Here is a 14,992-nt window from a genome sequence, read left to right as displayed (position 1 = left end):
GGCAAACTGATACAAATTTTGGTATGCCAGACAATAAATTGGACTTCATTAAATGAGAACTCTCTGCTCATTATCTGCACATTAGGAAATAGGCAGACTTGGATTAAGTATTTGCAAACATGACAGAGGACTAATATCTAAAAAATATATAGATCTATGTATATTCTATAAATAAAAAGGCAGCCAAAAAATGGCCTAAATTCTTGAACAGATATTTCACAAAAGAAGAGATATAAATGACCAATAACTACTTGAAAAGGTACTCAACTTCTTTGTCAAAATGGATATGCAAATTGAAACCACAATGAAATACTATGATACACCCACCAGAATGGCTAACAGTCAAAAGAGTTTTTACATCAAATTTTGGTGATGTTGTAGAGCAACTGGAACTCTTGTTGGTGGGAACATAAAATGGTTCTACCACTTTGGGAAAACACCTAACAATTTCTTTTAAAACTAAACAGGCATCATCAGCCCTATGATCCAGGATTTCACTCTATTTATTCAAGAGAAATAAAAACATATATTCGCAAAAAAAAATGTGTACAAGGATGTCCATAGCAGCATTAATTCATGATAGCAAAAAGTTGATAGGTAAGTGATGGTAATATCATACAGTGGAATGCTACTCAACAATAAAAAGGATTCATACACAACATCATGGATGATCCTTCAAAACATCATGTTGTTGGGAAGAAGCCAAGTACAGAGTTTACAATGCATGGTTCCATTTATATAAAGTTTTAAAATAAATAAAACTAATCTACAGTGAAAAAATCAGAACAGTAGTTGCCTCTGGAGATTGGGGGTGGGGGGGGTGGGTATTGACAGGGGGAATTTTTCTGGAATGATGGTAATGTTCTACATCTTGACAGGGATTTGAGTCACATAAGATGGACACCTCATCAAAATTCTTGAATAGCATACTCAAGATCTGTGCATTACAATCTATGTAAATTCTACCTAGAAAAGCTACAAATACTGAACTCTGGCTAATTATATAAATGCTTAAGTGCTTCAAGGAGAAGTATACCGATGTCTTCAATTTACTCTGAAATGCATAAAAAAGATTGACAGATGCATAAAGGAATACAGATATGTGATGAAGCAAATATGGCCAAATGTTAATTGTGGATCTAGTTAGTGGATATATGACTGCTCACAGTAAAATTCATTCAAACTTCCTGTAGGTTAGAAAATTTTTATAATAAAAATGTTAGGGAGAATACAAAGACTAGAGGAACTCTGGGGGGAGAAGAACTTATTCTAATCTTAGAAAGCCATTTCATCCTATACCAGTCTTTCTCAGAGGGTTGTCTGCCTCACCAACTTACTTAGATCCACTGAAGGAACTTATCTACTGAGGTTTAAGAACTAATGTTCTAAATCCCTATCCTGCAGGATTTCACTCCACACCCAGAGCATCAAATGCTACTTCATCACCAACGCCCAAATCTTGATCTTTCTTAAGCTCCAATTCCCTTTAGGCTGGGGATTGCCACCGGTCTCCTAGGTAACTTAAACTTACCAAAATCCACATTGGATCATTTTCTTATTCTTACTTCCCAATCTCACTCTCTTCCCCTACCCATCTTTCTGTCAGAAAAAGGCATCCTTCCACCATTTGACCAAACAAGAGACTGGGGGGTCATCCTAGACTCCTCTTTCACTTCCATTTATTTCAGGATACAGTGGTTCACTGACTTGGCTTCTAAAACATGTTACATCACTCCTTGTCCTATAAGCAGTTCAGTTGTCATGATGTTGTACTTTCTGGGCCTTCTCCATGAGAGGACCTCAAAATACTATAGGCAGTGAGAAGGGTTAGGAGGTGAGGCAATAGGACAAGTAAACAGAGGTTAAGTAATGTGCCCAAGGGCACAACGCTGGGAGGTGCTGAAGGGAGGACTGAACACAGTAACCTGGCTCCAGAGTCCATTTAAACCATGACTCGGTATAAATAAAACTGGGGTTTCTCTTTTTTGTGTGACAAGAGTCAACGACATCTCTGTTATAAGTAACACTAGCTGCTGTAACAGATAAACCCCCAGGTCTCAGTAGCTTACTCCAACAAAAATTCCTCCCATCACAGTGCTCTATTCAGAGCAGTGAAGAGAACCCAGGCTCCTTCCATCTTCCTGCCATCTTCCTCCTTCCATGGGAGGGATATTAGCGAGATGGGGAAAGAACTCAGAGGATTAAGGGAGAGGTTTTTACAGACCTGGTCTGGGAATGCAAAGGTTACTTTTCACCAAGTGTGCCCCCAGCTGTGTGCCCTGGAGGAAAAGGAAATGGAGTTGGTTAAGTACCAGAGTTTTTGTCAGAATCTAATTGCTCTTAATTTTGATTCACTCAAGAAAGATTGAGCAGTTTTTATACTTCAATTTATGCTGGCATATTATGCTTTTCAAAAAATAAATATCCATAGCCAGGCAGTGCACAAAATTTAGAATCTCCTCCTTCTCAAAAAGGCAAGAATATACAATTGGAGTCATATTTACATATGTATATGTATACATGTACAGGTATAATCAAACTTGGCAATTATTAAAACATTACATGTTATCCACATCTTATTCACAAATTGGCTAAAAATCTTTTACATACTGAAAAGTATGCCAAAAACAAACCCAACCCTACCCAAAATGGTGTCAAAACACTTGGAAGTAACCTCATTAGTTCACATTTGGTACTACTAGAAATTGAATCAAAATTTCTAAGTCCTTCTAAATTAACTTTTAGATCTTAAAAAAAAAAAAAACACCCTCAAAAAACAAAACAAAAAGATGCTCAAGATGAAGTGCTCTAGAGAAAAGAAAAGTTCTCTAGAGAGGCTAAAAATGGTTATATGAGTTATGTCCATCCCATAAATATATAATTTAAGGTACATGACACGGAATTGGCTTCAGGAAAAGTTGATTTTTAGATAACTTTTGCTTGTTTCCCTTTAAAATGACTTGTATAGTATGGCAATGACTTTTTAAAGTTACAACTTATCAACCACCACATGGCAGGCTCTGCATTGAGTGCCCTCTGTGCATTATCTTATTTCAGCCTCACAACCATAAGTACTTAATAAAAAGGCCTGGGCTTTCTTCCCATTGTAGAATGGATACAGAGATAAAAATCAAAATAGCCTAAAGCCAAAAATGTACTGGTTTCTAACTTCTACTGACCTCCAGGTGAGCTACCAAAGGATACAGAAAACAAAAATCTAGAAATAAGCCTATGACAAGGTTTGGAAAATTGACCCGTTTTAATTTTTTAAAAACAAAAAACACAACACAACATCAAATTATTTTTACCAACTACAATTCAGTTATATCCAAACATTCTAAGACCAAACAGAGTCCCTTGCCCAGAAGCGGGGGCTGAAGACACATGAAGGTGAATGCTGGAGGTGACAGTCCCAGCTGCAGGTCACAAGTCTTCCAACACGCGCCCGTGCCTTTCGTCTCACAGTTTGTTCACGTGTTTTACAGGAAGCTCTTTAAAAAGAATTTCATCCCAGACACCAGATTCCTTCAATGATACACAGCTCCATGACATTTGTGTTTCCATCCAATTGACAGGAATAAAAAGCATTTTTTGTTTTTGCCTTGTTTTGGTAGCGCAGAGAGAGAAAGCTATCCGCCAGATTCCTTTAGTAATAAATGAGGAAAGGAGAGGTAAGAAAAGATCTGGGCTGTGCTGGGTGCTGGCTTCTACTTGTCTCTTTTTGAGAATGTGACTTCTGAAGTGTTAAATCACACTCATGCCACTACAATGATTAGTACTAGTAATCTTTTTTCAGATGATAAAAAGGAAAAATACCCAATGGACATAAAAATGGTCAAAAAGATTTTACTGCAGGTCAATCCCCCCCCCCCCCAAAAAAAGATACAAAATGAACATATAATTGGGATGGTAACTCAGTTAGACATTCCAATTCACCCGGTTGCTTGTTCACCAGAGAAGTAAGGAGAACAGGCGATAAGTTTTATTAGTATGTTAGAGTAGTAACCAGATGTGTTAATGGCAGCTTATTTGAGGTCCATCAATCCTTGGAATACGTGTAGGAAAGCATGGCTATCCTTCTCCGACTGCCCACATCTGAACACATTCAGCTACCATGGAAACTACAAAGGAAGGAAAAATATATTTATTCCAAGATTCATGTACTGGGATTCTGAAGCGCCCTTTCTTCTGTAAAGCCCTGGAGTGGTGATAATGTGCTAGGGACTGCTGTGTTTCCCAGCATGAGCTCCCATCCTCTGAGGGTCCTGAGAAGGATAGTGGATTGGTCCTGGAGCCCTCATGAAAGGAGGGGGTGGTCCCATTGGGTGGAACATGTGTGGCCCAAAACCTGCAGATGGGAGAGGACAAATTTGTTAGGCTTGCACTTTCCTTGACAACCTTTCAAACTTCTGAGTCTTTCTATGGTTAAAAGCACCTACACATGCATCAAAATGAGAAGGGACTTCAAAAAAACATCAGTTCCCAGACTTGCTTAGGAACATCTACCTGTAGTACTTCCTTGGTTTGAGAAACCTGTCCCCTCACACCAGACTACAAGTCCTCACACAGGACTCAAGGTATCCAATAGTGTGTCATCTGAGCCTCTGGTGTTTATGGAACACACCATGCCTACTGGACAGGATTCAATCAGGATTTGGGAGGGGGAAGAAATCACTCTGAGGCAAGACCCTGTCACCACCAATATCAATGCTTTATACTAGAATGGAGTGTGTTCAGAAACCAGGACTTGGTTAGAGAGGATGAGGACTCTGCCACAGGAGAACTAGCTATTTGTCATTTACCTACACTCTTCACATTGTCACGGACAGCTTCTAGAGCAGCATGATACACTGTGCTGATCCCCGAACTGTTTATTACTGCCCCCTACTTGCCCCCAAAGATAAAGACAAATATAACTTGAGCCAAAATTTAACTTAATTACGAAACCAAGCACACTGTTTAGTTCATGTGATACATTTTTGGAACAAGATTTTCTTAGTAAATTTACATCCTGGCACAAACCCTGTATCTTATATCCTAAAGCAATGACACTTTAAGACATCATTTAGGATTCAGTTCAGAACAGGGAACAAACTGATGATATAGATCACTATAATATAGTAACTCTCATTCTGAGTACACATAACCTTGGCAGGCCAGGAAAAAAAAAAAATCACAGATCAGGGATCCTAACAAATCAGGTTTACTTGCATACTTCTATGGGGCAAACTCAAAGGATTTAGACACGATAATGAGGTGTGAAGACAGGACTCTCACAAGGATTTTTCTGGGCTAAGTTAGACCTATTTACTGAGAAGGAAGATGCACGTTACCTGGGGGTGGGGGTGGGGCAATACCAGGGGGAGGTGGCAGTGCAATGTTCACCACAGCTGGAGGACCACTCGGGGGCAGGTTGAAGTAGTTGGCAGAGGCTTCTTCTTCTGCTGCAGGAGGAGGAGGAAGAGCTGGAGAATAGAAAACAGCCAACAGTTAGAGGGGAGACAACTGTGCAACACTGTTTCTACCTCCTGTTAGTCCTGGGCTCCTGCTGGGAGAGAAAGGCTGCTGCAGGAACCAGAGACCCAGCTGGTCTCCCTTCATACTGAGGAACATCAGGGCAGTGTGAGCATCCCATGTCAGCAGGCTACTGGGTAGGCAGAAAGTCTGCATTCACCTCCTGGCAGTCCCGGAACGGGCTCTAGCTTGATCCCAGAGTCTGTGGTCCCATCCTTCTCTTTTTCTTTTCCTCTGGCTGCTTGGGACCTAGAAGACACAGACACATACGACATCAACACTTGGTCCCACCTTGTCTCATACCTCTGCTTCTCATATTTCTTAGGGAAGCGGAGATCCTTTGCTCCTTGCCTCCTCTTTGGCAAACACTCCTTCCCCATAAATGCCACAGTGCAGAGTGGATAAAAGCAAATGTTTTGAAGCCATAAAGACCTAGATCCAAAATCTGCTGGAAATGTTGTACAGATGAGAAGCTACCTCTGTGTTGTTTGGCATAGCGCTAATTACTTGGCACACTAGAAGCATGGTCAGGGGTGCTGCTGTTCTCAGTGATTTCCTTCCTGCTGGAAACATGTTCTCCCTTTGAACCTTCAGGGCATTTCAACCTGAGTCTCTTACGCAATCATCACTTTCAAACTTAAATAACCTATTCTTCTCCATTGGATAACCTCTAGAAGGCCGAATCTAGGTCTAAGGCATCAAATCCACTTTTATACCCCGGTATCACACTTGGCCTACAATACCTAGTCACAAAAAACACAAACCTTCAAAGGAGTAGATTACCACATCAAAATCCTGAATAAACTTTCCAAGTAGGATCCTCCCAAAGTCCACAGGACTGAAGTGTTAGAAAATGAAATACTCTTCTTAATGGTCCTACTGGCTTAAACCTGTTCACCAAAAACATACTAGTCCCCAGATAATGGAACACATTCTTAAAAACCTCAGTAAAGATATTTTAAAATAGTCTAATTCTCACCTTCCCCATTTCACGTTGAGTCTACGGCCATTGACAATCAACTTATTAAAGGACTTCTCCGCAGCCACCTCTGCAGCCTGCCTTGTGGCAAACTGGATGAACGCACACTGCTGTCTTTGCACAACAGTGATCGTCCGGATTTCTCCAAACTGGTAGAAGTGATTTCTGAAGGGGTAAAAAGGCAGAGAAACAGGAGAGTTAGGGATACTCTCCCAGGAGGTTGCAATGGATGATTATTCACTTTTCCACTGATTTACAAGGCAGGGGGCCCCATGGTTACGTGTCTAATCATCTGCAGGTTAGTCCCTCCAATATCCTGCCATATCGTGGGTGCTACTTACGGAGATTAAGAAAAATGAGTAAATAATGGTTTACAAACATGTCAGAGGTTTTTCTCATGGAGAAAAGGGAGCTCCAGGAGGTTCCTTTGGGACCCTAAACCCTACATAAGGGTCTGGCAAACCACAGCCCCCCTTGGCCCATGAACCAAGAACATTAAAAAAAAAAATTAAGGTTGCAAAACGACAATGACAATGATGGCAAAAGGGAGGAGGAGGAGGAGGAGCAGGGAAACGTCTGCCAGTCTAGCTCACTTAGACCAGATTTAATGGAGAAGGCTACCAAGGACATGTTATACACGTATGTATAGGAGATTCTTCATTTTCTCTCTTTGCAAGAGGTAATTCCTATCACTATTTGTCCAGATGTCTCATCTAGCCAAGCAAAATACGAGCCAAGAATAATACAAATAACACCAAATACAAATCTCTTTAAAAAGCCAACAATTTAAAACATGTTTTATAATTGCCAAGTTCTCTCTCTCTGACATAATCATACTGAGATATATGCCTTATTTTATTTTTTATTTTTTTTTTTAATTTTTTATTTATTTATGATAGTCACAGAGAGAGAGAGAGAGAGGCAGAGACACAGGCGGAGGGAGAAGCAGGCTCCATGAACCGGGAGCCTGATGTGGGATTCGATCCCGGGTCTCCAGGATCGCGCCCTGGGCCAAAGGCAGGCGCCAAACCGCTGCGCCACCCAGGGATCCCTATGCCTTATTTTAAAAATTCTAATTAGCTACTAGATCAAATAGAATTTCACCAAGGGATACCTGGGATGCCCACTTAAGCATCCAACTCTTGATTTAGGCTCAGGTCACGATCTCAGGGTTATGAGATTAAGCCCTATGTTGGCTCCATGCTCAGCATGGAGCCTGTTTAAGATTTTCTCTCTCCCTCTCTGCCTTGCATCTCCTTGCTCCCCGCTGTGTACGCTCTCACTAAAAAAACACACACACACAAAAAAAAAAAGAAGAAGAAGAAGAAGAATCTCATGTAATTACTATCATATGCAAGGACCAAGCAACCACTGTTGATGAACATTACTCTGGCACTGGAAAGGACAATTTTATAAAAATTCTAGTCAGCATGATACTAACTTCAGAGTGGCTAAAGAAAAATGTTTTTTACACAGAATTATCATGCTTGCCTGTGTTTTTGCCAAGAAAGTATTCCCGGACAGTTAAAAGCAGAAAGAGCTCATAAAATTTTACAAACCTTAGATCGGTCTCAGTAATAGTATCGCCCAGACCACCAACATATAGTGTGGTGATAGTCTTGTCCTCTGGCGGGTCCAGACGAGGCATTGTGGAAGCTCGCTTTAGAAGCTTATCTGCCACAGGGTCATTGATACCATAATACCGGTCTTTAATGTTCTGATCAGCAAGGGGGTCATCTGGATCTGTTGGTTTTTCATGTCTATGGTTCAAGAAAGAACAGCATATGAAGGTGCAACAAAGGAAGATAATTTACAGGTATCAGCCAACAGTAGCTATATATATACAGGCTCAGAAATGCCTTTTGAACTAGAAATCACCACCCTACCAAAACATATTATCATGACAGAGCTAATACCAAAGGATTCACTATAATCACACAAAGACTTGCCAGCCTCCTAAAAGCCATTTAAATAATGGCCATCCAGAGTAACAGTGTTTCCCTACCAGAGTATACTTTTTGCACAATCCGCTCTAAAACAAAAAGTAACCAAAAACATGGGTACCCTTCTCTGGGTCAATGGTTCTTAATGTATCTGAGGTCTTGCATTACACTGAGAGTCTCATTAAAGCTAGAAACCAGCCCCAGAAAAAAAGCCCCCCGCCCCCCGTGGGTGTGGAGTCAACCAACCCCAAGTCAAGAACTCCTAATCCAGATGCTTGGCAGTCTTGATTAAAACATACTCATACACCCTTTAGGGGTCTGGCCTTTACTGGACTTCAACTATACACTGAGATTCAAGCTAGTTATACCATGATAGTGATGACTTACCTCTCAGGTGGAAACTTCTAGAGTCAATATCTATATTATATGGCATAACAAACTTAGTTTCCCAAGGCCTGGTTACAATTAAAAGTCCCGTTACAAGTAAGAACAACAATTTAAACAAGGTCTTCTAAATGTAATAGCCCTAAGACATGAAATATACCTCACTAGTTGTATAAACTTGTAGATTTTGAAGCAGAAATAGTTTAAGCTAGCTTCCATTTCTTAGATGACTAATTATCTGAAAGCTAATAATGAAAATGCAATTCAGCTCTTGCCTGTATGGACATTCCTCTCCTCTCTTACATTCTCCTTTTACCCAGAAGGAGCAAATGTGGGGTCGATTCCTCTTGTAGTAGGGTGTGGTCCGGGCCAGCTTGAGCAGCATGTCACTGGTGGATGTAGCTTTCCCCAACATGCCAACTGGTCGTGTTCCATCAGAGTTAGAAATCTACAGAGGGATGACAAGTTCAAAAGATAAATTATGTAGACTGTCAATCCACTAGGATTCTACCAAAAATAAAATTACATCAAGAAAGTGGCAGCATACTTCTCTCTCCATATTCTGCGTGTAGTACTCTTTGTTGACATCTGACTTTGGCATGTCATCCTTAAAAGACAATCCTGCATCACGAACCTGGATGGGCAGGCCTAGTCCAAAAGAAAAGAGGAAAAAACCCTCAAGATACATTTTAAAACAAATCCATACTGAACCTGCACATGGAATACAACATCATTATTCCCTTCTTTAGCTTCCTAGGTATTGGAGGCTTTATTTTTCTTCAAAATTTTCATTACCATCAGATCAAAATTACCATAGAGAGTTCTATGAAACTGTCCAAATTCTTGAGCTGTCATGAAATTTGAAATCAGTGTTTTAGAACATATTTTAGATGAACAACATGTGCTTACAGTCAGACTCGACCTGTAATTAATAAAGTACCTAGGTTTTATTAGAACAGATTTAAAATAAATGTAAAAAGTAGATTATTTTTAGAGGTCTTACAGATTCTCTGGATAGTCACAGGCATGTATGAATCACTGTATTCCAGAACCAGAACACTTCTTTTAACAAACATATAAATAATATTACATAATATGTGATCAGGACTCCAATCAACAATCTTTTTGACCTTAACATATATATAAATTCATATTTTCCCTTTTATTGTATAGTAGAAACTCTTGTTGAAAAAGTATTTTTCTCGGGATCCCTGGGTGGCGCAGCGGTTTAGCGCCTGCCTTTGGCCCAGGGCGCGATCCTGGAGACCCGGGATCGAATCCCATGTCGGGCTCCCAGTGCATGGAGCCTGCTTCTCCCTCTGCCTATGTCTCTGCCTCTCTCTCTCTCTCTCTATCATAAAAAATTAAAAAAAAAAAAAAAGTATTTTTCTCATGAACAAAATGTCACCTGTAGTTAAAAAAATAAAAAAGATCACCCTCAAAAGGAGTTACTCTTAAGTAGTAGCAGTTATATATCAGTCCTAAAAACACAGTTGAGACAAAAACCTAACACAGTTGGCTATGTTTCTGGTAAGGGATTGTGGGAAAGAGCTTTGGATCTTGAAAGAAGCCCAAGGAAAAAGAAATTACCTATTATATGAACAGTGCCTTTACTTCACTTTGGCTATAGGCATGTAAACGAGAGAGTATTGGGTCAGTTCTGATGAATTCCCAACATTTCCTTAAGCTCCTCCTGTTGTTCAGAAGGGCTCTAGAATGGCCTAGTATGATTCTCCTCTTCTAGGAAAAGGAGAGCAGAGTGGGCACTCCAAAGTGGGGTCAGAGCAGAGATGGGGTGATAAATAGGAAACAAAAAGACTGATCTGTCATCCACAGCACCTGCATCTGCATGCTTTCAGATCTCTGAGACAGGGCAAACATACCGTACTCAAGGTCCAAAAGGCAGGTCTGACAGACATTCTTCAATTTACTACAGGTTTGGCACACTTCAGTTTTCTTGAAACGCATGCGGACCCCGGGGCACCAGCGAAACACTGTGAATGGCCTGGCACAGATCTGGAAAACAAAGTAAGAGCCACACAGTGTTAATAGTGCTGATCTGGACAATAAGACTAAGAGATTTTATAACAATGAGAGGCTGAAAGAAAAGATCCTTGAATGTAGGGTTTAAAAAAGATCTTAGTGATCAAGTAGTCTAAACACCATCTGGTGTTTCAATCCCATTTATAACACCCTTCCCCAAGAGTTAAAAAAATTCACATAGTACAGAAATGAAATATTCAAAGTCCTCCCCACACTAGAGATAACCACCACTAATATGACCATTCATCTTTTTGGGGGGCAATGAGGAGTTACCATATACTCCTTTAAGAATCTTGTGACAGATATGACCTTCCTCTGTTAAAATCCTTATGTGGATTGTCAGACAACACTCAGTCTATCATCTCAAGAGGGTTCGACGTCCATCCACAAACACTAGGTTAAGAATCTTTACATTACAGAGCTCACTTTCTTATCTCTCACACTACACAGTTAACAGTCAATGAGTATATAAATGATATATGACAGTCTGTGTAGCGCTGACTTTTATTGGAGAACCTCAAAGCCCAGCAAGTTGGAAAATGAAATTAAATCATTACTCTTTAACAGACACACTTACTTTACATTCTTTCCCATACTTTTCTTTGGTCTGAAACAGAAAAAACAGAAAAGAGCAAGTTACAGAAAGATAAAAACTAGACGTCTGCTCCTTCGCCAAAGATAACCCCCAAGAAATGTGTCCGGAGATCCCTGGCATCCTAACGAGGTGGGGGGACCGCCAACTGGAGGTGGCAGAGAGGAGATATACTGTAACCAGCTACTGTGAATTATAATCTCCTAAGAATATTATGGACCTAATACCAGGTAAATGTGTATCTTTCCACTGCCACAATTATTAGGCTCATTTCTGGCTCCCAAGTTCTCTCCTGAAGAATTAAAATTCCTAACAGTTTCCACAGTCCCCAAATCACGGAGGACGTAGCTATGGCCATCCCGTTGTACAACGGTTAGTCAGAGGTAACTACTATAGACTCATCCTGTGCAGATACTCTGTATAGGGTCAATTAAGATCTCTGGGATCCATCACAACACAGCCCTATGCTAATCATTAGATGTTAATTACTGATTATTTTCCCCTCATCTATAAAGATGTGGTTACCTTACACTAAAGAGACTAAAGGCACTTGGTTAGGAGTCAGGACACCTACTATCTAGTCCTGGTTCTCCTCCTACCTTGCTAAGGTTCCTGGAGTCAGCGTATCTGAATTTAAATCCAAGGTCTACTCCTTACTTGCCATATTGAAGAGACAGAGCTGTCTCTGCCTCTGGTTAACAGACCTAACTGCTAGGTAATGCTCAACAAATATTAGCTGTTCTAGTAGGACTCCGACATCTCAGGGCTGCTGCTGAGTTCCAGGGGCAGAATAATAAGCACGACAGTCCTTTGCAAACCGTCCTACGCTTGGGCTGGGTCAGCACAGGAGCAACGCACTGTTTTGGCGTAGCTAAGAGAAGCATTTCACTGGACAGCGAGCCAATACATAACACTGACAGAACCTGAGAACTCCCGTTTCACGTGCGATCACTCACCATTCGGATATATGGGTTTTCTCCTAGACACGTCTGGCACAGAATGGGGAAGTCCTGGTGAAAATGGGAAATGTGGTTGAGAGCCAGGCCCCGAAGACCCTGGCGTCTCAGCCACACTCGTGGGCACGGGGGAGGGGAGGCGAGGAGCGGGGCGGGGGTCAGGGTAGGGCAGGAACCCGAGGTCCAGCGCGGGCCCCGCCGCGGGAGGGGGCGCTGTCTGCACTTCCGGCAGGCGGCGCGAGAAGAGACCAGCTCGAAATGAGTGGAGAGGGCGAGGATGGGGAGCGAGCCGGTCCCGGACCCGGCGAAGCCCCGTCCCTCCCGGCCGGCGGAGGAGGGCCGCCCTCCAGCCGCCCGCTCCGTCCGAGCTAGGCCGCAGCGCTGGCTCCTTCCCGGCATTCCCTCGGCCGCTCGCCAGCCGCGGCCCAGCCTGCCCGAAGGAGGCCTGGCTCCGCCGCCTCTCTCTGTCCTCCTCGGGCGAGCATACTCACCGCATCCTCCCAGTTCTGCCTGTTGTAGGTGTTGGAACCCAGAGAGGTCGCCATCTTGAGAGCGTCTGGAGGCAGCGGCGGCTTCCGAGTTGGGAGAGGGGACCGCCACAATCCCGGCAGGCCCCGAGGCTGGCTCCCGGCCCGCTGACGTCTTATTTATGCGTCTTGGGCGCCCTTGGGGGGCGGCGCTTGTGCGTCATGACGTCGCCCGGAATTTCTTACCGGTTGGGAGTGCGGGTGGGTGGTACCGTGATGCTTGCTTCGAGTTGGTCCCTGCCTGGGGAGAAGAGCCACCAGTACAGTTGGTTTAAAGTTGAGCGAAAAAAATAAAGGAACAAGTAAGGAATGAGGAGCTGGGATTAAAACAGACTCCTAACTCTGGGAAACGAACAAGGGGTGGTGGGAAGGGAGGTGGGCGTGGGGTGGGGGTGACTGGGTGATGGGCACTGGGGGGGGCACTGCGCGGGATGAGCACTGGGTGTTATGCTATATGTTGGCAAATTGAACTCCAATAAAACATTTAAAAAATAATAGAACAGCGTTAGCTCCCACGGAGCGCTTACCATGCCCAACCCTGGGCCCCCGGCTTGCTGTGCCGGTATCTTAATTCTCACAAGGACTTCTCGGTGAGGTTGCCGGCTTTACCCGGCAGAAGCACAGAACGTCCAGTTGAAGTTGAAGTTCAGATAAACAGCCAACAAATATGTTTGGGACATATTCATACTAAAAACGACTCGGGCATCTGGAAGTCCAGTCTAACTGGATGTCCTGCATTTTATCTGGCAACCGCTACCCTCTAGGCAAGTGTGATTGTCCCTCTTTTATAGAAAAGGAAACCTGGAGTTTAGAGAGATTAAGTAACCAGCGCTTCTGGTGGTGTAGCCAATGGTGAAACCACAGACCCAAGGACAACAGTACTCTTTTCTGACCTTATGAAATTAAAAAGGGCCTTCTGGATCAACACGTCTGTTGTCACACCATTTTTTGAATGATTCATTACTGCATTGCCAATATTTTTATGAACTCAAGCTTTCTGTACCATGTCCATAATTTTAACACGCTGTTATTAAACTACCTAATATGTTTAAGTCATCACATTTTTTAAAAAATCAGTTTTAGGGTATAATTTATGAACAGTAAGTTTACCTTGGTATATAGTTATGAATTTTTACATACATTCACTACGAATCGAGAATGGTTCCATCACCCCCAAAAGTTTCTTTGTGACCAAGTAAATTCCTCTCTCCCCACAACACAGTCCTGGCAACCACTTATTTGTCCTGTTCCTGTAGTTTTGCTGTTTCCAGAATATCATGAGTGGAATCCTATATAGCTTTTTGAGTCTGGCGTCTTTTCTTCCAATATTGTATTTGAGATTTGTCCATATTGTTACATGTATCAGTAACTTGTTCCTTCCTATTGCTGAGAATTTTTATTTTTAAATTTAAATTCAGTTAATTAACATAAAATGTTATTAGTTTTGAGGTAGCGGTCAGTGATTCATCAGTCTTATATAACACCCAGTGCTCATCACATCACGTGCCCTCCTTAATGCCCATCACCCAGTTACCCCATCCCTCCCCCACACCCCTACAAACCTCACTTTGTTTCCTATGATTAAGAGTCTCTTATGGTTCATCTCCCTGATTTCGTCATGTCTGATTTTTTTTCTCCCTTTCCCTATGATCCTGTTTTCTTAACTTCCACATATCGTATAATTCTTTCTCCAATTCTTATTTCACTTAGCATAACATCTTCTCGTTCCATCCATATGGTTGCAAATGGCAATATTTCATTTTTTGGTGACTGAGTAGTATTCCATTGCGTATGTATACCACACCTTATCTTTTCATCTGTCAATGGACATCTGGGCTCTCTCCATAGTTTGGTTGCTGTGGACTTTGCTGCTATAAACATCGGGATGCAGGTGCCCCTTTGGATCACTACATTTGTGTCTTTGGGGTAAATACCTAGTAGTGCAATTGCTGGGTTGTAGGGTAGCTCTATTTTCAACTTTTTGAGGAACTTCCAAACTGTTTTCCAGAGTGGCTGCACCAGATTGTATTCCTACCAAAAATGTACGAGTGTTC

At 42.1% G+C, this 14,992-nt stretch overlaps 1 protein-coding gene across 1 annotated transcript; it reads right to left on the bottom strand.

Moving 5' to 3' along the window:
* Window positions 1–485: 485 nt before the first annotated feature.
* Window positions 486–13,097, bottom strand: RBM22 (RNA binding motif protein 22). Its single transcript, XM_026008512.2, has 11 exons — window positions 12,903–13,097; window positions 12,412–12,465; window positions 11,441–11,470; window positions 10,704–10,836; window positions 9,368–9,468; window positions 9,096–9,268; window positions 8,053–8,253; window positions 6,494–6,658; window positions 5,675–5,763; window positions 5,334–5,465; window positions 486–4,348 (listed from the first exon to the last, which is right to left on the bottom strand). Exons 1-11 carry the CDS (start codon window positions 12,954–12,956, stop codon window positions 4,218–4,220), a joined length of 1,263 nt encoding a protein of 420 aa, XP_025864297.1. The 5' UTR covers window positions 12,957–13,097; the 3' UTR covers window positions 486–4,217.
* Window positions 13,098–14,992: the final 1,895 nt, after the last annotated feature.

This window comes from Vulpes vulpes, chromosome 4, assembly GCF_048418805.1.
Source record: "Vulpes vulpes isolate BD-2025 chromosome 4, VulVul3, whole genome shotgun sequence".
In the NCBI taxonomy this organism is placed as follows: domain Eukaryota; kingdom Metazoa; phylum Chordata; class Mammalia; order Carnivora; family Canidae; genus Vulpes; species Vulpes vulpes.
The sequence above is the reverse complement of the archived record's forward strand: the minus strand, read 5'-3'. Positions and strand labels throughout refer to the sequence as shown.